The sequence below is a fragment of the Elephas maximus genome, chromosome 21 (genome assembly GCF_024166365.1).
Source record: "Elephas maximus indicus isolate mEleMax1 chromosome 21, mEleMax1 primary haplotype, whole genome shotgun sequence".
Lineage (NCBI taxonomy): Eukaryota > Metazoa > Chordata > Mammalia > Proboscidea > Elephantidae > Elephas > Elephas maximus.
The window spans coordinates 22,891,091-22,917,216 of NC_064839.1; the positions used below are offsets into that span (position 1 = coordinate 22,891,091).

Here is a 26,126-nt window from a genome sequence, read left to right on the forward strand (position 1 = left end):
TCAAGGAGCAAAAAAGAAAAGGAAAGGCAAGAACAGAGAAAGGAAGATCAAGGAGGAAAGGGGACTGAGGAGAGCTCCGGAAGCAGACATTATCAGGGGCAGGGTATTCATCCACAACTTCACTTTTGGTGCTTTCAGTCTCTCCCCGACCCTTATGTTTAAGTCCAGCTGCAGGTACTGCTCGGCCTGAGTGTAGGCTGGCCAAGGAGGCAAGCCTTCCCCATTGGGATTCCTGGAAGTGAGAGTGCAAATGGGTGAGATTTTCCTCCTCAAACACGCTGGTGAAGGGGTGACCCAAAGGTTCACTTACCCAGTGCGAGCAAAGTTAGCCCAGTATGTCATCATCTTCCTGCTGAGCAGTTTCTCCTCCTGTGTGGCTCCCTCTGAAGGAGATAATCACAAAATTCAGCTGTTCACAGTGATCCTCCAGAGGACCAAAGTGCCTTAGGGTTGATAAATCATTTCACACCTCTCCTCCCCTTGGATCCACACAAGCCTAAAAAGTCATTGTACCCTCAGTTTGGATATTGAGGCTCAGGGCAACAGGAACTCACCCAAGCAATCATGGCTTCCATATGGTGGAGGCAGAACATGTTTTCTTTGACTACCTGATGTACTTTCAGACCGACCACTCCAGTGAGGGTACAGTTTCCTCAGGGACAGAGACTATCCCCCCGACCCTTTTTGTGTGTGTCTCTCTCCTTTTAAAAACTATTAACTATTGTATTCCATTATTTGAAAAGGTGGTGAAGCTGCTGCTGAAGCTTCCCTTGCTTCACCCTGCTTCCCTCTTGCAGCCCTCCAAGAGGAGATTTCTAACAGTGACTTGGCCCTATGGCAGTGCGGCCCTAACCGTGGCTTGAATTTGGCAACAAAATCCCCCACATGTGTGAACCAGGATCTTGGCGCACGTGGAAGACCTGAGGAACTGTGGCCCTGACCTTGACCCCAGACCTGAATATCACTGGAGAGGAACATATTCTCCAGCACACCACGGTGCCCGAGACCATTTGCAAAGTGAAAATCCCTTCCTTTGCAGCATGACTCAGCCCCTGAATTTCAGGTGCCAATCCCTGCCCCTCAGGGGCTCAAGAACATAAAAGCTCCCAGCTCTCCTCAAGCAGGGTGCATGTGGTCTTTCAGCTGCTAGGCCCCACATTGCTCCTTGTTTGCACAAACAATAAATTTCCACCTTCTGTTTCCCTTGCAACTAATGGTGCGGTATCCACCTTAATTTCCATTGGCTGATAGGACAGGACAATAGCCCACGGTCAGTTACAGTAGCACCTGCTCAAAACACAAAATCCAAATTGCAGAAAAGGTATCTAGTGAAAGTAAGTTTCCCTTCCATCTCTTCCCTCCAGATACTCAGTTACCAGCTTGAGAGGCAACTATCATTACCAGCTTCTTGAATACCCTTTCAAAGATAGCTTATCTTTGTGGAAGTATATAAATGGACCCTTTTTTTTACACACTTGTTAGTATATTGGACATCTTGCTCTTTTTACTGAAATTGTACCTAGGAGAGAGTTCCACATTATCGCCTCTAAAGCTGCCATTTATTAACATTTACCATTCTATAAATAAAAATGAGTATAAATATATTTTTGTTTATATATAAATATTTATAATAAATACGTAACTATAGAAGTCATTTATCCAGTACTGTGTCGGTGGGTCTTTAGGTGATTTCCAATCTTATGCTGGTAAAATACATGCTTTAATATGCACATATATTTTGCACATGTGAAAGTATAATTGTGCAACAAATCTTAGAAGTGGAATTGCTAGGTTAAAGACTACATGTGTTTTAAATTTTGATAGAGTTTGCCATTAGTGTATGAGACTGCCCATTTCCCCACACCTGCTGGAATGTATTGAGTTCTTCCCAATCTGATTGATGAAAAACGATTCCTCAACCTAGTTTAGTCTGCAATTCTCTTGTTCTGAGTGAGATTCAGTGGATTTTCTCATGTTTCAAAGCCACTTGTGTTTCTTTTTCAAATGGTTAAGAGCTCAGCTGGGTCAGCAGTTCGAATCCACCAGTCGCTCCTTGGAAACTCTGTGGGGCAGTTCTACTCTACCTGACTCGACAGCCAACAGGTTTTTTTTTTTTTTGGTCTGTTACCCAGTTTTGTACTAGGTTTCTCATTGATTTCTTGGAGCTGTCTAGATATCAAGAAAATTAACCCTTTGATACATATGTTGCAATTTTCTTCCAGTTTGCAGAGGCCGTGTGCCCATCCCATAATGGAGATTCAGTAATAGTTGATGATCAGTAATAACAGTAACGTTTTTTAGGCATTCACCCTGTGCCTTATGGGAACTGTTTCATTTAATCCTTACGGCAACCTGGGAGGTGGTTGGTTCTGTTATTGTCTGTATTTTAAAGATGAGCATGAATAAACTAAGTAATGAATAAACCACAATGCACAAGCACACTCTCTATAGGAAGCACTGTCCTCGTTGTGGAGAGCCCATTAGCTAAGAACCTGCATTGTGTATTGCTTTTAATTAAATATTTTTAGTGCTATCTCCTGTGTGTAGTTCCTGTAATTTTTTTCTGTTGATAATCTCATTTGATCACCTTATAATTTCAAGCATTGAACATGTCATAAATTCAGAAATAAATGAGCTAACATCACTAGTAACAGTTCACAGCATTTACATTATATTACCCAGATCCAGGAAGGAGTCCTGGTTACGCAGTGGTTAAAGCACTGAACTGCTAACTAGAAGGTCAGTTGTTTGAACCCACCAGCCACTCCTCAGGAGAAAGATGTAGCAGTCTGCTCCTGTAAAGAGTACAGCCTTGGAAGCCCTAGGGGCAGTTCTGCTCTGTCCTAGAGAGCTGCTATGAGTTGGAATCAACTTGATGGCAACGTGTTTTTGTCTTATCAGTAATTTGTGAGAGTGCTCGTGGTGCAGTGGTTAAAGTGCCCAGCTTCCAAGTAGAACGTTGGTGGTTTGAACCCACCAGGCACTCCGTGAGAGAAAGATGTGGCAGTTTGCTTCCAGAAAGATTAAAGCCTTGGGAACCCTATGGGGCAGTTCCACTCTGTCCTATATGGTAGGACTCAATGGCAAAAAGTGTGGGTTTTATCTGGATCCAGATCACTTTGGGCTGGAATTGTGAAAATGTGAACCCCACCATTTAAGCCCCATGTGGTAACGTTCAGGAGTTCTGAGAAAGGCAGAGAGGGTAAGACCAGTGGTCAGCAAGAAGGAAGAGAGTGGTTCTCATTAGGAAAAAAGTTAGATTGCTTGAATGCCTCAAAGTGCCCACCCCCAGAGACTCCAGTAAAAAAAGAAACACGCATCAAAGGAATGTTGGCAGACATGTTTCATCTTGGCTTCTAAAAATAAGAGTGGGAGCCTTTACTAGAGAAAGGTTGTATCCATAAACCACAGGAGGAGGATAAACCCAACCTATCAGTCCTCAGGGCTCAGGCAGAGTGGTGGGCTGCGTGGAGGGTTTCCTGTTCACAGTGGGGTATCTGTCTCCTTTCACCTCCTCCCAAGTTCCATGTTCCCACAAGAGCAAGACCTCCTAAGGTAGTTCCTTACCAAACATGACAACGTCACCGTTCAGGAAGGCACCTCCGAAGACAAAGCGGATTTCGTCAGCGTGGTCAGCTTTGACGAAAGCTGGCTTCGTGTCTTTAAAGCACTGGGGCCGGTGCTGAAACTCATAGAAGTAGACAGGGGCACCAGCGTCTGACAAAAGTCATGAGAGGGCCTGGGTGAGGCACGCATACAGGGCTGGGTTGGGGCCAGTCCTGCATCCCCATTCATCTAGCCCTGGACTCATAGATCCATGGCCAGGGCAGCTCAGAGGCAAGAGGTGACCTAAACCAAGCTAATTTCTCCCTTCCCATTGGAGGCTGGAATTTGCTGCTACAACAGCCCTCATGCCCCTAGTGACAGGGAGCTCATTACCTCTCAGGGCATCCTGCGGGGACAATAGTCCTATTGCTCAAAAAAGCCTTCACACTGAGCTCAGATCTGCCCCCTTAGGACTTCTTCTCACTGCCCCTGTTCAACTGTCTGGAGGCAAAAAGAACCTAGAATGGTTCCAGGCACATAGTGGCCCCTTGATAAATGTTCTTTGAAAGGAAAGAAAGAGAGAGAGAAAGCAGAGGGAGGGAGGAAGGGAGAGGAAGAGAAAGAAAAAAACAAGGATTGTGTCTCCACAAGTCACCTTCTTTTTCTTGATTCCTCCACTGCTCCTTACAGCGAAGATGTCTGTGAATACACCCCCAGAGAGAAAGGAATCTGGGGGATTACTATTAACTAAATTGTACTCCCCAAAAAGAGACGTTGCAATTCTAACCCCTGTACCAGTAAATATGACCCTATTTGGAAATAGGGGTTTTCTTTTGTTATGTTAATGAGGTTATACCAGGGTAAGGTGGGTCCTAAACCTGATCACTTCCGAGTGGTGTCTCATAAAAAGAGCCGAATGGACACAGAGACACACACGAGAGGAAAACAAGTGCCATGTGAAGACTGGCTACTAGCAAAGGAATACCAAGAATTGCTGGCAGACACTAGAAACTAGGAGAGAGGCCCACAGAAGGAATCAGCACAGCGGAGACTTTGATTTGGACTTTTAGCCTCTAGAATTGTGATTTCTGTTCTTTAAAGCCACCCACTTGTGGTATTTTTTGTTACAGACGCACTAGGTAATTAGACAGGGTTGGGCCCCAGAAAATTATGGGAAAGTGGGAGTTTTCTACACTGTCCTGAAGAAGAGGAAAGAACAGAAAGAACAAGAACTGATCAACATCTTCCAAATCTGAAAGGCAGGCAAGCTGCAAGCCAACATCACTAGGTTAGGGCCAAGGTGTTGGACAAGATATCCTTGGGAATCTCCCTCAGTCAGGGAGCAGAGGGGCAGAGCAGGTGGCTGATCAACAGACAGCATGGCTCCACGTGGCCACCAGCCTCCCCAGGGACCTGGTAGAGGTGCTCAGACTCACCCCTGTGATACTGAGCTGTGACCAGCCCAGGGACCACAAAGAATACATCGCCAAGCAAGTCCAGAAAACTATTCCAGATTTCAATCATAGAGTCCTTCCTCCTGAAGTATTCTTCAGTCAGGAAGTATAAATACTGCCTGGGGATGTGCTGTAAAAAAAAAAAAAAATCATAGCCACAGAAGATCTAGATCGACCACAGCAGCCAACACAGTAAGCACGGGCCACGATTCTGAGGGCTTTGTGTGCGTTGCCTCCTTTAATCTGCACAGCAACCCTATGGTGCAGGTATCAAGATTAACCCCATTTCACAGATGAGGAAACTGAGGCTTAGAGTGGTTTGTTCAGACTGATGAAACCATGATTCTTCACTAGTCTATTTGCCTTCAAATCTCATGCGCCTAATTACAGCACACACGGCCTCCCTATTGTGTTCCAGAAACAGTCACTTCTGGACAGAACTGTGGGGCCCAAGACAAAGTGAAAACACAGGGCCCCTTGTTCAGAATTAATAAGACTTTCAAGAGCATTAAACCAAACAGGGAACACTTCTGAGTATGAAGCCCTTTGTGACAGCATAGGTCTCACACACATGAAGCTGGCCCTGTTTCTGGATTCCAGCACAAACTCCACCACTTTGCTATTTTACCTAAGCTAGTTGGTCTCTTGGAATCCCTGAGTAGCACAAACCATTAAGTGCTTGGCTACTAACAGAAAGGTTGGTGGTTCTAACCCACCCACAGGCACCTTGGAAGAAAGACCTGGTGATCTGCTTCCAAAAGATCACAGCCATTGAACACCTGATAGGGTACAGTTCTATTCTGAAACACGTAGGGTCACCATGAATCTGAATTGACTCAACGGTAATTAGTAGTTGGTCTGTTGGAACCTCAGTTCCCTCATCTATAAAAAAATAGGTTGTTCAGAGGATTGCATGAGATGTGAAGAGAAAGGCATGCTGCCTGGCACAGAGCAGGTCTTCAGTTCTGTCAGTTCTTCCTGGGGCCCATCCCCAAGTGCCTTAACAGGGCATTCAATGCTTTCTTCAACCTGGAACCAGCCTTCCTCCCAGGCTTGCCTCTCTCAACTTGCCCCAGGCATAAAAGCGGGTGGAAGGAAACCTCATGAAGGTTCAGGCATCTGCCACTTGAGTGACATTTTTAGGAGTCTGGTTGTTGTTGTTGTTAGATGCCATTGAGAGACCCTATGTACAACAGAACAAAATACTGCCCAGTCCTGCGTCATGCCCACAAGTTGTTGTTATGCTTGAGCCCATTGTTGCAGCCACTATGTCATTCCATCTTGTTGAGGGTCTTCCTCTTTTTCGTTGACCCTGTACTTTACCAGGCATGATGTCCTTCTCCAGGGACTGATCTCTTCTGACAACATGTCCAAACTACGTAAGATGTAGTCTCACCATCCTTGCTTCTAAGGAGCATTCTGGTTGTACTTCTTCCAAGACAGATTTGCTCATTCTTTTGGCAGTCCATGGTATATTCAATATTCTTCACCAACATCACTACTCAAAGGCATCAGTTCTTCTGTCTTCCCTATTTATTGTCCAGCTTTTGAACGCGCATGATGCAACTGAAAATGCCATGGCTTGGGTCAGGTGCACCTTAGTCTTCGAGGTGACATCTTTGCTTTTCAACACTTTAAAGAGGTCTTTTGAAGCAGATTTGCCCAATGCAATGCGCCTTTTGATTTTTTGACTGCTGCTTCCATGCATGTTGATTGTGGATCCAAGTAAAATGAAATCCTTGACAATGTCAATCTTTTCTCCATTTATCATGATGTTGCTTACTGGTTCAGTTGTGAGGACTTTTGTTTTCCTTATGTTGAAGTATAATCCATACTGAAGGCTGTAGTTGTTGATCTTCAACAGTAAGGGCTTCAAGTCCTCTTCTCTTTCAGCAAGTAACGTTGTGTCATCTGCACAAAGCAGGTTGTTAATGAGTCTTCCACCAATTGTGGTGCCCTGTTCTTCTTTGTATAGTCCAACTTCTCAGATTATTTGCTGAGCATACAGACTGAATAGGTATGGTGAAAGGATACAACCCTGACACAAACCTTTCCTGACTTTAAACCACACAGTATCTCCTTGTTCTGTCCGAACGACTGCCTCTTGATCTATGTAAAGTTTCCTTATGAGCTCAATTAAGTGTTCTGGAATTCCCATTCTTTGCAATGTTATCCATAATTTGTTATGGTCCACACAGTTGAATGCCTTTGCATAGTCAATAAGACACAGGTAAACATCTCTCTGGTGTTCTCTGCTTTCAGCCAGGATCCGCCTGACATCAGCAATGATATCCCTGGTTACACATTCTCTTCTGAATCCGGCCTGAATTTCTGGCAGTTCTCTGTTGATTTACTGCTGCAGCAGCTTTTGAATGATCTTCGGTATAATTTTACTTACATGTGATATTAATGATATCGTTTGATAATTTCCACATTCGGTTGGATCACCTTCCTTGGGAATAGGCATAAATATGGATCTCCTTCAGTCGGTTGGCCAGGTAGCTGTCTGTCAATTTGTTGTACTGTGGGGGCTTGCTTGTTGCCATGATGCTGGAACCTATGCCACCAGTATTCAGATGCCAGCAGGGTCACCCATGGCAGACAGGTTTCAGCTGAGCTTCCAGACTAAGACAGACTAGGAAGAAGGACATGGTAGCCTACTTCTGAAAAGCATTAGCCAGTGAAAACCTTATGAGTAGGGGTCTGGGGATCCATGGAACGCTGGGGCTCACTGCTGCCCCTCAAGCCCCACCACTAAGATGGAGGCCCAGCCCCTGGTAGCTCCTTTGGAACTTGGAGGCAGCATTTACCACACCTGGGAGCACTGCTTGGACTCGCTTACCAGGTCCTCAGAAGGTTGATGGTTTTCAGTCAGGCCCAGAACAAAGGAGAGAGGGCTCTGCAGTAGGCCCAGGCTATGGTGCCAGGGCCCAGCTGCTTGGCTGTGTGACCAGCAGACCCCATGGTGCTGGAAGGAGCCAGGGAGAGTAAGAAAGCTCTGTGAAGTCTCTGGGGAGCCCCAACAGAACAGTCACAGCACAGACTCCTAGGGTTCTGGAGCAAGACCTTGCCTGCCGCATCCAGGAACTGTGCGTCGTTTGAAAAGCAGCTCCTGGAGTGTTATCAGGGCCCAAGGGGAACCTGCTGCCTTTCCCCTCCTCCCCCACCCCTTGTCCTGCAAAGCCTATTTCCCACCCCGGGACTGGGCTCAAGATGTCTTCGCCACCTGAAATGCCCTCCTGTTCAACTATTCCCCTTCCCTAAGGTCCAGATCAATGACCAGCTCCTCCATGAAGCCATCTCCAATCCAGGCTGAGAGAGTCCACCCTCAGACTTATACCTGAAACAACTCTCAGGTCTCCTCAGACATCCAGGATGCACCAAACATCCCTCCTAAGCCTCAGGGCCCGAGGGGTCCCCTGGCTCCACTCTGGCCCACTTTACAGCCAGAAAGCTCTTTCTAAAATGGGCACTTAGTCACATCACCCTCCCATCAGTTCCCAGCCCTTGGAATGAAGTTTATGCTCATTCCATAGCTTATAATGGCTACAAGGCATCCTCCCTTGTGTGGCTGACCCTCTAAGCTGATCTCTTCACACCTCTTTGCTCCCAATTGAGCCTCTGGGTTTCTCCGGCTCCTCTCACCTGTGCGCGTCCACCTTCGAGACAAACTGCACTCATCCTCCAAGATATTTCTTCTCAGGGAAGTTGCCTCCACCCTCCTAGGGCCCCACAGGGCTTGGACTTTGCTCTGGTTCATTTGATATTGTACTGAAGTGTCTCATCCTGTCCGTCCACCCCAACAGTCTACAAGTTCCTCAAGCATGGGGAGAATAAAATACCTGCTTATCATAGCACCCCCAAGGCCTAGGGAAGTGCAAGGACATGCAGGCTCTCAATAAACACTTGCTTAATGAGTAAATGAGGGACACGCACCTGGCACAGAGGACACACTAAATGTTTATGGAACAGGGCAGAAAGGAAGGAAAGGAACTCACCTCCATAACCGATTGTGCAGAGTAAAACCTGCTAATGATATATTTATTCCGTGAATGAACAAATAAATGATTTAAGTAAGTGATGACCCTCAGACTTCCTAGCACCCAACAGGGTACGTGGCTGGTGCGTAGTGAAATCCCCAGTCTCAGGTGTGCTTCAGAATTCAGAACTTTTCAGTTTGTAGATCATTCAGCACAGATGCTGCGTAGTATGTAACACACTCAGTGGGGCCTAGGGTAGCACCCTTCTCATGTGTCCACAGAGAAATATGAATAGTGAGATAAATAGATAGACAAGAACGGCTAATGACCACATATCCATATAGACCAAATTGGTGGCCACGTGGGTTACAAGAAAATCTTTGGGTTTTCAGAGCTCTTTAGATTTTGGAATGTGGCTAGTACATTGCGGACCTGAACTTAGTGCAGGTCTACTGAATGAATGAATGAGGGAAGGAATGTCTATACGCCCAGAGTGTGCCCCAGGGATGTTTGTTAAATGAGTAAATCTCTGGGAATCGCACTCGCCCAGACTCACTCACCAAGAATGTATGTATCAAGCGGAATATGAGAGACTTGTTGGAGCCCCCGAAGATCTCAGGAACCTCCTTCTGTGGAGAGAAGCAGGACATCCCTTGTGAACATACCTGGTTATCAGGAGGCAAGCCTATCTCTCAGAGGGGAGGGTGGGAAGCAGCAGGAACCTGTTCCACCCCAGGCTGTAGGAGCATCCTCAGCAGGTAGGTCTGTTTCTCACATTTGATCAAAGGCCCCAGTCCCCAGTCGTATCTATAGTCTATGGAGCCCAAGTGGCTATCCTGTGGAAAGGCTCCATCTTGGCTTTGACACCACGCTCAAGAAGAGACCAGAAAATCTTGGAACTAGAAGCTTGTCGTTCTCCTTCTTAAGACCTTTCCAATGAGGGCCTCTGAGAAGCCAGCAGTGGGAACGTCAGACTGTGAGGTGGTGAGGCTGGTAATGGAGAACACAGGGACTCCTTGTAACTTTACAAACCTCTTTTTTTTTTTTTCGGCCATCAAGAAACCTGAGCATATTTTTTATAGTAAGGGCCTTTGATTCGGTTATGGCCCAGAGCTAAAGATCAGTGGAATTAAAAAAATGATAACCATTACAATCTTCCCATCTTTTTTTTTCTCTCTCCCAGCAGCTAAATAGGGGGTTTGAACCAGTTCTTTCCTGTTCTAATCCATGCTGAGAATTTGCATTTCCACCCCAGATACACCGAATCAGAATCCACATTTCAACAAGATCCCCAGGTCAAACCTCTACTTCTTAACCTTACCTCCCCCAGTGTAAAATGAAGAGGTTGGTCTGGATAACTGAGCTTTGATGGTATTGTGAATTTGTATCCCCCACTCTTCTGAGGAGAGATGAAAAGTTTATTTCAAATGAGGAGGGTCTTCCTAAACCCTAGGGTCAGGAACTCAAGGCTCCACAGTTCTACTCTGACACACATGGAGTTGTCACAAGACAGAACTGAGTGTACAGCAACTGGTTTGGAGGATCCCAGAGCCTTGTGAAGATACTAAAAACCACTGACGTGTACATTTTCAAAGGGGGAATTTTATGGTATGCGAATTGCATCTCAATACAAAATACTGTGTCAAAATATGCTTTGCCTTAAAAAACAAACAAAAAAGAAATCACAGCTCCCTCTCAGCATTCAGAATCCCTGGGTGGTGCAAATGGCTAACGTATTCGGCTGCTAGCCAAAAATTTGGAGGTGCAAGTCCACCCAACTATGGAGCATAGTTCTGCTCTGACACAAATGGGGTCACCATGAGTCGAGGTTGACTTGACGGCAACTGGTTTTTTGCTTTTCTCAGAATTCAGGTCTTAACTCAAATGGTCTCTCATCAGAAGAGCCTTTCCCGGCCCTCCTTTCTCCTACTAAAGAAGCCTGCTTTCCAAGTTTATGTCCTTCATAGTGCTTCTCACTCTCTGAGATCAACTTTCCACCATGCATTTCATCTGTCTCTCGCCCTGAGGATGTAACTCACAGAAAGCTGGAAGCATGTGTGTCATGGACTATTGAATTCTTGGTTTCTAGAAGAGTGTAGAGCATATAGTAAATGCTCAGGGAATACTTGCTGAATGAATAAAATAATTTAGTAATTTTGCAACTTGTACAAAGTTAGAGCACATTCTTGGAAGTCAAAAAATCAGGACCGTAGCTGGACATGGAAGTTTAAAGGACTGATGTTTCCCAAACCTATCTGAATTTCATCTTTGAAGTAATAACTGTTTTTATTTGCAACAATCATTTGCAATATCTTTGATAAAAATGGAATGGATTTTTTTATCAGCAAATCTTCTTTTACCTTTTTATGTAGTTGCTTCTTTCACCATAAATCTGTGAGGATCAGGGAAGATGCCCTCTGCTGCTACCCCTAGTCCTCAATTACCCTCTTTCAGAAACAGAAAAGATGGTCACAGCTTACTGGGCGGCACGGATTCTTACCATGGGCAGCATGTAACCACATTCGTGGTTATTGACTCCAATGATGGAAGGAACTGGATTAAATTCTTTTTGAATTAATAGGTCTAGAGGATTGTCAAGAAAGAAACGACCATCAATCACCCAGGTGAAAGACTTTGTTTTCTGAAATTGGGAAGAGAAGAAAAATCGGCAGATGTCACAAAAACTGCTGTCCCCAGGTCCTAGCCAAAATAAGCCCACTCAATCTAGTAGTAAAAACTCACTAGAAAAGGAAAAATAAACCATTTTTGGCTCAGCCCAATTCATCAATGGCTGGCCAGCCCCACCACTTACCTGGGCAAGGGGACTCAACTTTTATGGGCCTATTTACTCATCTGCTGAATGGGTAACAATAATAATCTACCAAAGAGAAATAGTGGCCTAGAGCAGTAGTTCTCAAAATGTGGCCCCCAGACCAGCAGCATCAGTATCACCTGGTAACTTGCTAGAAATGTAAATTCTCAGACCCCACTCCAGGCCTACTGAATCAGAAACTCTAGGGATGCAGCCCAGAAAATTTATTTTAACAATCCCTCCAGGCGATTCTGATGCACACTCAAGTTTGAGAACAACCAGCCAAATGCAATGGGCAAAGTGATAGCGGAGGGGATGGCCAGAATAGTAGGGATTGGTGTCAACACCCTCCTGAGATATCTTCCAGAGAATACCTTGCCTTGAACATGACTGGGTATTTCTTGAGTCTCAGAAAGCAATACTTGGCTCTAATTTTTTTTTTTTAGATTTCTGTTTTGGGTGTGGGGATAGAATAGAGCATACAAAGAGCTTTGTACATTAAACCAAGGACACATTATCCATCTTCATGGACTCTGGCACTGTGCACCATGTCTGGCTCATAGCAGACTCTTTTTATATGCCAAAAAACTGTTTAATAAATGTTGGAATCTGACAGAGAATTGCCTAGCTTTTTCAAAGACTCTAAAAGACTCTCAAGACTGTTGTCGTTAGGTGCCCTGAAGTCAGTTCCAACTCATAGGGGCCCGGCGTACAACGGAAGGAAACACTGCCTAGTCCTGAGCCATCCTCACAATCGTTGCTGTGCTTGACCCCATTGTTGCAGCCACTGTGTCAATCCATCTTGTTGATGTTCTTCCTCTTTTTCACTGACCCTCTACTTTACCAAGCACGATGTCCTTCTCCAGGGACTGATCCCTCCTGATAAGATGTCCGAATTATGTGACATGAAGTCTCGCCATCCTCACTTTTAAAGAGCATTCGGGTTGTTACTTTTTCCAAGACAGATTTGTTCATTCTTTTGGTCTTCCATGGTATATTCAGAGACATAAAAGAACACGCAGTCCAATTAACCACCCAGTGATTGAGATTTTGTCAGTGGTCGTCTAGACTTTGCTCGAATATCTGCAGAGGTGGGTATCTCACAGCCTTCTAAAGAAGCCCAGTCCTCTTTCAGACAACTTAGATTTTAGAAAGTTCTCAGTTATATCAAGCCAAAATGGCTTCCTAATAGAACTTCCAGTTCGACCTTGACATAGGCGTGTGGAACAAGAGTGATCTGTCTTCCCAAGGATCGCTTCAATGGCTTAGAGACAACCCTTGCATTCTGCTGAATTTCTCCAGGATAAGTAGCACCCCTGCCCCGCCAAGGTTCCTTAGATTGCCTATCAGGGTTTTATATCTCACTTTTTTTTTTTTTTTTTAATATAGCCATTACCAGGAATCCCAAATCCTTCTCTTCTCCAAATCCCAGATCGAAGAAAGCAACACGATGGTAAGATTTTTTTTCCAATGGAAAAAGCCCACCACTCCATTCAAAGGGCAGCCCTACCCCAAAACTCTCCCTTCCCTGTTTACCTGACTGAGGCTTAGTAGCTCCTCCGAGGATTTTGCCCTCAGGCACTGCAGCAAGCCAACAGAGTCTGACGCGTTGCAACCACAGACATTCGCAAGGAACTGCAACTATTCCAAAGAAAGATGAAGTCAGAGCATGGCATTGAAAGCATCCAGAAAAGGAAAGTTAGAAAGAGTCCTTAAACTGACCACAGGCTCATCCTTCATATATGAAGTCCAATCTGCTGCCCCTCCCCATCCTCATGTGTCTTTAATGGAACATACATATTGAGGGAATGGTAGCGAAGACAGGTTGTCACTGCATCACCCTTACTCTCTTGCCTGATGTTAGCAAACACCAGACCTGGTGGTTGAGGACTGTCAGTCCGTGGCCACGGAATGGAGTCAAGATTCCTGGGCCACAGAAAGACCAGTCCTGTGACCTTGGCTCCACTGGCACTAGGCCCTATGGAGCTAAGCAGTTCAACCTTGGATGTTAAATGGAGTCATACATAGAGACCCCTGAGAGTGAGAAGCAGCTTGGCTAGTTCCTTAACTGCCATCGAGGCATGACTCCAGATCAGATTCTCATCTGTCAGCTCTGCTCAAGCCCCTTGCCCACCCCATGCCTGGAATGCCCTGGGCACTTCTTTCTGTCTCTATAGCAATCCACGCATTCTTTAAGATTCAAATCCAAACTCCTCCAGAATGTCATTTCAGACCATCATAGTCCCCAGGAATCTTTGCTTCTCTAATGTCCTATCACCCCAGGGATCCCCTTCCCCAAAGTAGGCTTTTACTAAACACCTTCTTGCCCTACAGTTGAAACTTCCCCATGTGTAGACTTGTCCCCCTAAAGTGGCAGTCCTTAATCTTCTGTGATTCTTGAACATTCTGAGAATTCAATGAAAGCTATAGAAGATCCTCTTACTAGGAAAATGTACAAACACATAGAGTCTGCATACAGTTATAAGGAGTTCAAGGACCACTTCGCAAACCTATCCATGGATTCCTGGTTAAAAACCCTTGTAACAAAAAGATTATAGTCTCCTTGAGGTTAGGATCTGCCTTCTCCTCTTATAAACCCACAGATCCTAACATTGACCTGGGAAAATAATAGGCACTCAATAAGTGTGTGGTGAATGAATGAATATATGCACAAACTGAAAGTAGCTTTATGTATAATGTTACCATAATCAATGTTCCCTGTGTATTAAAGGTATTTTTACAATTTTATAAATCTATGTTTCTGCTCTTGGTACATGTTGTTTTTTTTCTATAAGGTGTGGAAGAAAATGTACCACTAGAATTAATAATATGCAGGAGATGGCCACACAGCCCAGAGTTTAATTAATGTACACTGAATGAATCAGCTCATTCATTAACTCATTCATTCAGCAAACATTTATAGTTGCCTAATACACACTAAGTAGATCCTCACTATCTAGTAGAAAGATAAGACAAAATGATAGATAACAAACGTCTGGAACGTATTCTCCACCTCCCCCATGCTATGCCACGCCAGCCAACAGTCATCAGTCACAGTGTTATTTCCCACTGAGCTGGTGACAGCATCAGAATCTTTCTTGCCATGGCTCTCCAGGAAGCCATTCCTTGTGGAGTAGAGTAGGCACAGGAGATGGGCTATATATATAAACACAGGGAAATTAGCTGCATATCACAAGAAAAAAATAATGGGTAAGATGAAAAACTATAACATACACACACACATATCCCAGCTGTGTTGCACTGTATAGCTGGACCCACTGCATGTTGAACCAGACCTTCCATGGGGGAACAAGGCTCACCTCAGGCCAGCATTAGGCTCTTGGGGCATGGTCAGTGAGTACAGCCAAGCATGGGGTGAAAAGGAGATAGACAATCTCTTGACTCCTGACCACGCTCTCTTCTGACCAGGGAGGGGAAGCCTGGGTGGTGTTAACACTATACCTACATCCTGGTTCCTCTCATTATCAGAGGCTTTCATGAAAGGGATGATGGCCACCCCACTCTCCATGATGGCTTTGTGGAATAAACCGTTGGCCATGGGGGACAGAACCTGGAGAGAGAACACAGGAAGCTCAGGAAAATTTATCTAGAGGACTCCCCACCCGACACACATACCACACACCTATCTTTCAGCAAACCTTCCCAAGAAACCTCCTTAAGAGCCCTAACCTTAGAGGAAGAATCTCTGGTTTGTCATGCAAGGTCTAGCTGTGAAGACTTGGACAAGTTAATTAACCTCTCTGAGCTCCAGGTTCCTCACAAACTTGGCAGACAAACATTCTGGCATGTGAGTTCCAGCTCCTTCACTTGCCAGCTGGGTAACCTCGGTCAAGTTGCTTAATTTTTCTAAGCATCAGTTTACACACCTGTGAAACTGGAATAATAATTGAGCCCATATCAATTGTGAGAAGAAAGGGAAGTAACGAACTCAGAAGGCTTTATACAGCACCTAGCCAATAATAAAACCAAGGTAGAGGATCAGCGAAAAAGAGGAAGACCCTCAACAAGATGGATTGACACAGTGGCTGCAACAATGGGCTAAAGCATAGCAAGGATTGTGAGGATGGCGCAGGGCCGGGCAGTGTTTTGTTCTGTTGTGCATCGGGTCACCATAATTCGGAACCAACTCAGCGGCACCTAACAACAACAATAGTCAATACTAAGTGCTCCAGAAATGGTGGCCATTATAATATACGGAAAATTGGGTTAATATAATCCACCTTATTCATAGATTGTTTTGAAGATATAAAAATACCTTGTACATTGTCAAGTGCTGTACAGCAGAAGCTCTCTTAACCCACCTCCACTAACTGACATCTGGGGTTAACTGAGACTCTCCATTGTCTTCTGTAAAACATGTCAACTGATGCTCAGGAAATGCTGACCACTCAGAGCCAGCAGGCCATTTTCTAGGACCTCCAACTTTTGTTCCCAACAGTTCATTACCGAAAAAAAAAAAAAAAAGGTATATTTGCTTCCAAACTTCTTTTTTCAGTTGCACTTGCTGTTGTAATGACATAATTGAATGAAATATGTGAATCAATAAACTATGAGTACAAAAAGAAAACAAAACTATTTACAGAAAAAAAAAACTTGCTATAGACAAGTATCTAAAAAAAAAAAAGCTTCAAAACTAGGTGTGGATAAGATAAGAATAAAATATTTGAGGGAAAAGTATAAAGCTCCAGACATGTACTGCTGCCATACTGTTTTGCTGGTATTTACAAGTTCGTGATTGCTGTAAACAAACTGGAACAGCAATCTGAGGGCGATGAATTCTGAAGGTGGTTTACGCAAAAGAGCCCATGTTAGATAGACCTAGACTCAACAGGCCAACTCTGAAAAGATAAGGTCCTATATGAAACCATCAGTGGAGAATGTACATTTTATATCTTAAGTTAAAATAAAACATATATATGCATCCTTTGTTCTTTAATGCTTTAACTGAAGTTATTCTATTAAACAAGTAATTACCAGCCTTGGTAATTGGATACCAAGGGCTTCTACTCTACTGGTATGTTGTTGTTCTTAGATGCCATCAAGTTGGTTCTGACTCATAGCAACCATATGTACAACAGAAGGAAACACTGTGCTGTCCTGCACCATCCTCATGATCTACAAATATAAGGGTTTTTATTCAGGTTACTAGTCCCTATGTGATTTTTTTTTTTTTTTATGTGATCTTAGATGACTCATTTGAACTCTCCCGATGACAGCTGGCCTTGTCTTTATATAAAAAGAGACTGAGCCCCTAATTCACGATGTGTTTGTGACGCTGAAGGGGGACAATGTGTGTAGAAGTGTTTGTTCAACATGAAACCTGGTGCTGTCCAGTCAATTCTGACTCATATTGACCCTATAGGATAAAGTGGAACCATTCCATAGAATTTCCAAGGAGTGCCTGGTGAATTCGAAACATCGACCTTTTGGTTAGCAGGCAAGCTCTTAATCACTGCAACACCAGAGCTCCTGTTCAACTCGAAAGCACCTATCAAATATGAGTGATTCATTGCCCTCCTTTTTGTTACCTCCCCCACCAAGGTTCATTCGTCACAAAGCCCAGAACTCACAAGGCTGGAAACACTGATCGCTCCCGCTGACTCCCCAAAGATGGTCACAGAGTCTGGATTCCCGCCAAAGAACTTAATGTTCTCCTGGACCCAGGTTAGCGCAGCCACCTGGTCCTTGAAGGCCCAGTTCCCCCAAGCGTGCTGGTCCCCTGTGCTGGGGACAAGAAGCAGGATGAGAATTCTCAGTTGGCCACCATCTGCTGCCTGCAGCTCAGGGGGTTCGAGGCAAAGACTGTGGGCAGGTGTCACTGCCATCTGAGAAGGGGCTCGGAGTTGCAGGCCTGGGGGAGCTGGAAAACTGGGCTTAGTCCTTGCCCTTTGCTGGGATTTTGGTTTCTTTGAGAATCTAATGAAATCTATGACCCCTCATGAAAGAAAAATGCACATAAATATTGTATGTGCAACTTCAGGATATTCATAGTCTCCTCTAAACTGAGAAGCCAGTCCTCCCAACTGCCCCTTACTTGGTTCCCTTTCTATGTCAGTGACTCCTGGACTGGCTCTGACTCCGCCTTCTCCCTCCATGACCTCCTACCAACTTGACCCCCATCGTGGCTCCTATGCATTTATTTCTTTTTCTCCAGAGTAGCACTATAGTCTAATGGGTAAGATCTCAGCCTTTGGCACAGTATAGCCTGGCCACTTAGTATCTGGGTGGCTTTGAGCAAGTCACTTAACGTGTTTGCATCAATTTTCTCATGTCTTAAAGGAGGATAATAATAGTCTCTGTTTCCCAGGTTTGTCATGAAGATTGATAGTACCAGGCCCACAATAAGGGCGGTGTACATGTTAGGTGATGGGCTTGTTATTCAACCAACTCCCTGCTTCAGCCGCCTGAGCCAAAGATCCGATGAGCATCAAGACCATGGCAGTAGCCTCCCCACTGGACTCCCCATTTGCAGCCTGCCTTTTTTCTCTCCAAGCCCAGCCTCCACTCTGCTCTTGAGTGAGCTTCTTGCTACACTGTTCTGAGCAGGGCACTCCTGGATTCCTCAGTCTTTTTTGGATAAGGCTCAAACTCTACATGTGGCCTGGGATCATAGGCCTTTCCCAATCAGGCCTCTTTCTGGCTTTCCACACCCATCTCCTGCTGTATCCTTATCTTCCTGTGCTTAAACACAGACATTACAAATAAAGTTATGGAAACCTTTCTGCCAAAAGAATCTTATGCAGACTCTCAATTTGCAAAGCACCTAAAGTAGAAATTGCTCTAGCCAGGGCACACCTCTCGGCCTCTCTTGCCTTCACAGCAGCCCCAGGACCACCTCCCAGGGCTAATGGCTCCAAGCATAGTTTGCAAATATTGCTCCAGCCTCAAGTGCTGCTATATTCCTTTCTAACTTCCCAGCCTTTGCTTAGGCAGCACCCTCTGCCTAGCATGCTCTCTCCGGCCTCTCCTCTCCAAGCCCAATCAAATCCAAGGTGCCACTAGAGGGCCACCTCTCTCGTGAAGCCATTCTGATTCCTTGCAGCTCTCTCCTTTGTTCCATGGCCTGTTGCCTCTCAGTCTGAGAGTATTAACCATGGCCCTATTTTTTTTTTTTTACCGGGCAGCATGGATGTGTATGTCCTTGTGTGATCTCCCCCACTTGACTGTGAGCCTCCTGAGAGTAGGTTTCATGTTTCAGTCATGCTGCCTTCCCCACAGTCTCTGACAGTGTCCTCCAAACACTACTGTGGCTCCGCCTCCCACTACATCTGTTTGGTCACATCGGGCCCTAGCCACCAGGTCTTGGGACTTCTGCTATCTTAGGCAGGATAATGGATGTGGTCAAGAGACCCAGCTCTGTTTTGTGACCTTGGGGAAGTTGCTTAGCCCCTCTATGCCTCAATTTTCTCAACTGTAAAATCGGGATAATAACAGTACATTTCTTGTAAGATTGTTTTGAGGCTGAGTTGAAATAATGCATGGAAAATGCCTAGTGAGCACCCAGTACATGTCAGATATTATTGGAGGAACGTCAATGATGTAATGCAGTGATTATTCTCAAGTAGGCATTTTTGGAGCCTTGGGGTGGGCTCTATGGCAAAGACTACTAACGGCTCGCACAGCCTGTTTCCTCCTGTTCCAGGCACACAGCTTCTCTCTTGCAGTTGGATGTGTCTGAATTCTGCCAATGGTATGTGAACAGAAGTGACGAGCACCATCTCCACGCTGGCCCAGAAAATCCTCACTTGCGTGGTGCTCCATGCTCTCTCTCCATCTGCTGGCTAAATGCAGAGGATCCTGATCCTAGAGGAGGGCAGAGTCACAAGATGGAAGGGATCTGGGCCCCTGATTGACCATGGGGAAGAATACCTGTCAATCAGGAACACCTGGCTGTGCTTTACATGAGTGAGAAAGAGATGTTTATGTTTTGTTAAGCTGATAAGATTTATGAGTTATCTGTTCTGGCTGCTAAAATTAACTAACCTGGGGAAATTTTTTTCAAGGTTACTGAAGGCTTATTCTTCCTTAGGTTGCTGGGCACTGAATCCTCTATGGCTGCCGCACAGCCGCCTTTTGGGGGTCAGGTATGTCAGATACTCGAGGAGACTCACTTGAAGAAGCCAAGTAATCCTAGCCTGTACTGGGTGGTCACGACCAGCACGTCTTCATAAGCAGCCAAGGCAGATCCATCAAAGACGGAGGCTGAGCCTGTCTCGAAAGCTCCCCCAGGGAACCACACCATGACCTGAGGAGGAGAGAGGAATTCTCCAGTCAGCCCACCAGACAGCCGCATCTCTTCCCTATGTATGCTGGGACACTCTTCCTTCAGGGAAATGTAAAAGTCCCACTTTCCTTTCCAAGTAGGGTCAGAAGGCTCTCTTTTTTGAAGGAGGCAGCATGTGGACTCTGGTGTCCAAATGCCTGGGTTTGATTCCCAGCTCTGCCACTGACTAGTTGTGTGACCTTACATAGATTACTTAACCTCTCCGAGGCTTGTTTTTCTCATCTACAAGATGTGAATAATGAAAATATCTATTTTATGAGGTTATCATGAGATTTAAACCAGATTATACATCTAAAGTTCATAGAAAAATGCCAGAACATTTTAAGTGTCCAATAAGCCTCTGACCCACAAGACGACGGAAGTAATTTTAAGTCACATAGGAGATTTTTCTCACCTATAGCCCTGATGGCACAATGGTTAAGAGCTATGACTGCTAACCAAGAGGTCAGCAGTTCAAATCCATCAGCCACTCCTTGGAAGCCCTATTGGAGAGTTCTACTCTGTCTTATACGGTCACTATGAGTCAGAATCAACTTGACGGCAGCGAGTTTGTTTTTTTGGTACAGAAAAAAGGGAGCCGTGGTGGCACAGTGGTTAAGAGGTACAGCTGCTAACCAAAAGGTCAACAGTTTGAATCCATCAGCCACTCCTTGGAAACCCTATGGGGCAGTTCTACTCAGTCCTATAGGATCGCTATGAGTCGAAATTGACTTAAAGGCAACGGGTTTGGTTTTTTTTGGTTTTTGTTTTAGAGACAGAGGAGAGGAGAGAAAAGTGCAGAAACTTTACTATATTGATTAGAAAAATTAGGACTAGGGAACATACAACATTATCAAATAGTATTAAACCAAAAACCAAACCCATTGCCACTGAGTTGATTTCAACTCATAGCGATCCTACAGGACAGAGTAAAACTGCCCCATAGGGTTTCCAAGGCTATAAATCTGTACAGAAGCAGACTACCACATCTTTCTCCCACAGACTGGCTGGTGGGTTCCAACTGCCGACCTTCCGCCAAGTACTTTAACCACTGCACTGCCAGGGCTCCTTCAAATAGTATTATCACTATTTATATGCTTAACAACAAATCTGTTTAGTTGTTTTTATTAAAAGGTCGCATTAGAGACTGCAATGCTTGGGGCAAGAAAAGAGAAGAAACCACCAAGGAAAAAGGGAAGCTTGGCAAAGCACTGGCTTTGGTACCAGGATCTACCACTTACTGTGTGTATAACATGGAGCAAGTCAGTTACATTCTCCCTGTGCCTCATCTTCCTTATATGTAGGATGGGTCCATTAATCTTTATTCCCCAGGGTTATGTGGGATTGAATGAGATAACGCAGTGTGCCTGACACATAGTAAATGGTCCATAGATGTTGCTGTTAAGATACATTCGATTGAGTCTCCCATTGTAGGGGCATGGGGCAGAGAATGAGGGGAGCATGTGATTAAAGAATAGGTTCTAAGATGTGTCCTCTCCCACTCCCTTATACAGGGATCTTTTACACTCTTAAATTAAATACTTAATATCCTTACTGTCTAACTTGCAAACAGAACTTGAAAGACACAATTATCCTATTTAAAAAAAAAAAAATTGCTACAACTAAAAATTTTAAAGAGTCCTTCTAAGCAATGACTTTTCTAAACGTTTTCAGATCATTAAATACTCAACAGAGGAGGAAAAACAAATCCAAATAAAAAGCAAAGGTCAAGACAGTGCAATGAAGAATCAATCAGAAACAAGGAAAAACTGAATTAATCATGATAATGGTTTTTCTTAAGAGTGACTGATGTGTCCAGTGAGTATATCTCTGTTTCACCCAACAGGGAGCTAGGTCTGATTCCAAGCACCCAGCAACCCTGCCTGGATCCTGGGCCAAGAACCTGATGGACAGAGCCCAAACGCCGCAGGCAGCCTTACAGGGAGATTGGAGCCTGTAACTGCGTGGGCTGGTGCGTAGATGTTAAGGTACAGGCAGTCTTCTGACACTCCGAACTGAGGATAATGCACCTTGAGCAAGCGTTGATCTGAGATCAGCCACTCTGGGTTTTGGAGGCACCTTGGGGAAGAAGAGTTGTGGTCAGTGAACTTGCCTGCAAGAGTCCAGTTCTCATGACAGTGGGGAAGCCTAGCACTCTCCTCTGTCTTGAGCAGACGAGGCATATGGAGAGCTACTACCACAAAGTTCACTCATGCCCAACCCCAGTGGTTGCTGAAAATCGAAAAAAAAAAACAAAAAACTGTAATTCCCTTTGATCTGGCTTCTGGGTAGGAAATTACGACTTGCTGAATAATATACCATTAACCCCCACCACATATCCATGCCCATACCCACCACTGTAATATGGACACACACATAAAGACTTAAGCTGGCTCAACTACTCCCCAAACTGTAGAGGGAAGGACACTGGTTGAGTATCAAGGGCTTTGCTCCTATGGCTCCCTCTTCTGCCTCCAGGGGAGGAAAGGGACATTTCTAGGCCTCCCTACCAGGACCTGCAGGGAGGCTCCTGCATCCGGGCCTCAGCTTAAGCTGTTCCTCTGCCTGGACTGGTCTCTCCCCTTATCTGCTTGTTCATGGTATTCCCTTTCCTTCAAATCTGGTCCAAGTGTCTCCTCCAAGAAGCCCGGTGAGATTTCTCCAGTTAGAGCATAGCTCTGCTTTGGAGACACACACACAACTTGTACTCTTTCCTAGAACTTCTCCTAGGCTTGTGAATGAGAGCTATCAACCTCCTCAACTCAACTATGAGCAGCTTAAAGTCCAGGACTCTGAATTGGTCACCTCTGCGCCCCATACCTCCAAACACAGAGCCTGACACACAGTAAGATTAAATGAGATTATGTATGTGCATATTTCTATCATACTAAGTGCTCAATTAATGTTAGTTGTTTTGTTTAATAGGATAGTCTGCAGTATGGGCAGCAGGTAACCATCACTGCAAATCTACGCCTGACTGGGGCTTATGCCTCTTTCCCCTTTGTATCTTGTTTTATCAGAAACTGAGGTCAGGGAGCCATCCACAACCTCCACGCAAGTAGGTGGTTCTCTCTGATCCCAGCACCCTTCTCTGACCCCGTAAGTTTTGCCCTTGTCAACCTATATTTTAATTGTCCATTATCTTTTATGCCCTCCCCATCACTGAACTGCAAGCTCCTTGAGGAGAGCCCTGATTAATTCACTGTGGTGTCCCCCAGGACCTGATAGAGAGCCAAGTATTGAGTTGACGCTTAATGAATATTACTTGAACAAATAAATTAACCAAATGGCTGAATGAATGAACAAATGAGTTTCAACTTAGTGTAATCAGTGCCTGGGCCACATGGCATCATCTCCTATGGCTTAGAGAGCTCACTGCCCCCAGGATAGTCCTCCTGCCTGGGATCCCAGTGCCAGGAACTGAGGTGGGCCAACTTGAGGGTGTCACAGAACCTAAAATGTTGGGAGGTTCTTGAGGATTTTCAAGTTTCATCTTCTACCCAATGCCTGAGGCCCCTCCACAATTAACCTAGTAACTAATTGCTCACCTAAGCTTGAAAATGCCCAGTAACTGGAAGCTCCTTACCTCCCAGGCCATCTCTGCCACAGAGACACATTCATGCATACATTCCACAGACATTTATGGTGTTTCCCCTATGGGCCAGGCATTGTATTGGGCACAGTTTTGACTTGCTAGAATGTTCTTTATTTCGAGCTAAAATCCATATAGTGCCGTTCTTCTCTCTAGAATCCTTAGCCAGTCCAAGAGTAGAGGCACAAGCCTGAGGTCACACAGAAACACCTAGAGAGTGGCTTCGAACCCCAAAACCCAATAACTCCATCACAGTACTGCCCAAACCCAGTTGGTCCTCAGAATTCCTAGAGAACTTTCAGATAATACCATTTCCTGGGCCCAGCTCTGAAGGTTCAGGTTCAGGAAGTCCGGACAGGGGCGCAGGAAATCTGCATATTTTTAACGGTGTCTCCAGCAATTCCAGGGATCAGCTCGTTTGGGAATCATGCGATTAGTGAAGCATTCACCCACTTCTGCAGCCCTCCACCTCCACCTGACCCCCACCCCTCCTCTTCTTTCTCATCGGGCAGCGTGACCCTTGTCCCTCAGGGCTCTGCCCCCATTTTCCAGACTCCCAGGAGGCTTCAATGGGACTGAGCCTGGTCTTACAAGTTAGGGTAGGAGGTGGCGTCTCGGAAGTCTTCCCAGGGGAGTGCTGGCTGCGGAGTAGCAAATCGCAGGGGTCCTAGAGGGGGTGCAGCAAAGGGGACCCCAAGGAACACGTTCACAGGCACGGGGCTTCCCAGCACAGTGACTTGCTTTCCTCGAACCCATCCGAGCCTGGTGTTTCTGGATGGTGCATCAACAGCTAGCCCTGAGGGAACACATGGGGAGGAGTCAGGAGCTGGCTGGGAAGAGGCAGGGAGTCAGCCCAGTAGGGGGCGCTCTTGCTCCACCCAGAGGCTACACAACAGGAGGTATATGGATACTGTCTCAGTGAGTCCATGCACACCGCTTCCTTCAAGACTGCCTTAGAAGTCACCTCCTAGTTTCTCCTAGGAGCCCAGTACCAAACCACAAAGGTTTGTCCAGCTAACTCACCTCCTTTCTGCTGAGTATCTCCAGCATACAGCTTTCCCTTTCTACAGGACTGATATGTGCCAGGCTCTGTAGATCTTCCAAAAACCAAAAAACCTGGTGCTGTCAATTCCGACTCATAGCGACCCCATAGGATGGAGTAGAACTGCTGCATAGGATTTCCAAGGAGCGGCTGGTGGATTCGAACTGCCAACCTTTTGGTTAACAGCCGAGCTCTTAACCACTGGGCCACCAGGGCTCCCTGTGGATCTTAGGACCCCACAAACTCATCTGGCCTATAATTTCCCACACGTCCATCAATTTCATACCCACCAGCACAACTGTTGTCATATTTGTGCCTCAGATATATGATTATTGACTCTTAATTTTTCTTAACATCAAATTTTTAAAAACCTCTTTTTGAATTTTTACCTAGAAGAATGCTAAGCAATACGTATGGAACTGTGATTTGGATAAGTTGGATATATGCTTTTAAATACACATTAAAATAAATTTACATGCATAAATATGTTGTTGTTGTTAGTCAGCTGTTAAGTGATTCTGACTCATGGCACCCCCATGTGTGCCAAGTAGAACTGCTCCATAGTTTTTTTTTTTTTCTTAATTGGTATTTTATTGGTTGTTTTAAGGGTTAGTACAGAGACATTATGATCAATTAGCTCCACAGGGTTTTGAAGGCTGTGAACTTTCGAGCACAGATCGCCAGGCCTGTCTTCTGAGGCACCTCTGGGTGGGCTCAAAGTGCCAAACTTTTGGCTAGTAGTCTAGCGCTTACCATTTGCACCACCCAGGGATTCCATGAGTAAATATACATTAATTAAACCAAAAAATTCTTATCTAGATGTCACCTGAAATCATCTCATCCACCTCTAGGGGTGTGAAGACAACACTTCGGGAGACTAAACTCACCCATGCTTCTCGGTTTCCATATGTAATATGGAACCTTGAGAAGGAAATTGCCCAGCTATTTACTTAGCAGGACACAGGTGTTCTGGCACTACCTGTTCTAATATCATTTCAATGATGCAAGTCATGTCTTTGCAGCCAGAGCTGCAGGGGATACAGGCTCCATTCCACACCCCTCCCCAGTGCCAGGACAGAGTGCTCTGGAAGCCCCTCACAGGATGCGAGCAGCCCAAAGGCAGGACAAGACTCTTCCATTCTCTACTTGCCAAAGAAGGAGGCTGTGTCCCTGAGACCCTCACCAACACCAGGACATTGGTCAGGTGCCCTCCACGGGCCCTCAGAGACCTCTGAGAAATAAATTCATTTTCGTCAATATATGTAAGCAGTAGAAAATTCTCCCAAGAGGAACTCCCCCTCCCCCGTCTTCTGAGAATCCTCCTGTCCCACCAGGCATCTCACCCTTGGTGGCAGCTGCAAGAACCCAAACAGTCCAGATCAGGGTCTGGCCTGGGCGCACCAAATTCCCGCTCAT

The 26,126-nt window shown here is 45.2% G+C and overlaps 1 protein-coding gene across 2 annotated transcripts; it reads right to left on the reverse strand.

Moving 5' to 3' along the window:
• Nucleotides 1-26,126, reverse strand: CES5A (carboxylesterase 5A). 2 transcript variants are annotated; one of them, XM_049863830.1, is made up of 13 exons: nucleotides 26,054-26,126; nucleotides 24,260-24,464; nucleotides 22,017-22,155; nucleotides 19,925-20,058; nucleotides 17,384-17,537; nucleotides 15,259-15,363; nucleotides 13,329-13,433; nucleotides 11,481-11,621; nucleotides 9,541-9,609; nucleotides 4,983-5,130; nucleotides 3,568-3,717; nucleotides 311-383; nucleotides 1-232 (listed from the first exon to the last, which is right to left on the reverse strand). In XM_049863830.1, the coding sequence occupies exons 1-13, from the start codon at nucleotides 26,124-26,126 to the stop codon at nucleotides 1-3; spliced, it is 1,728 nt and encodes a 575-aa protein (XP_049719787.1). The 2 variants fall into 2 exon arrangements, with proteins under 2 accessions (XP_049719787.1, XP_049719788.1); XM_049863831.1 differs by lacking the exon at nucleotides 3,568-3,717.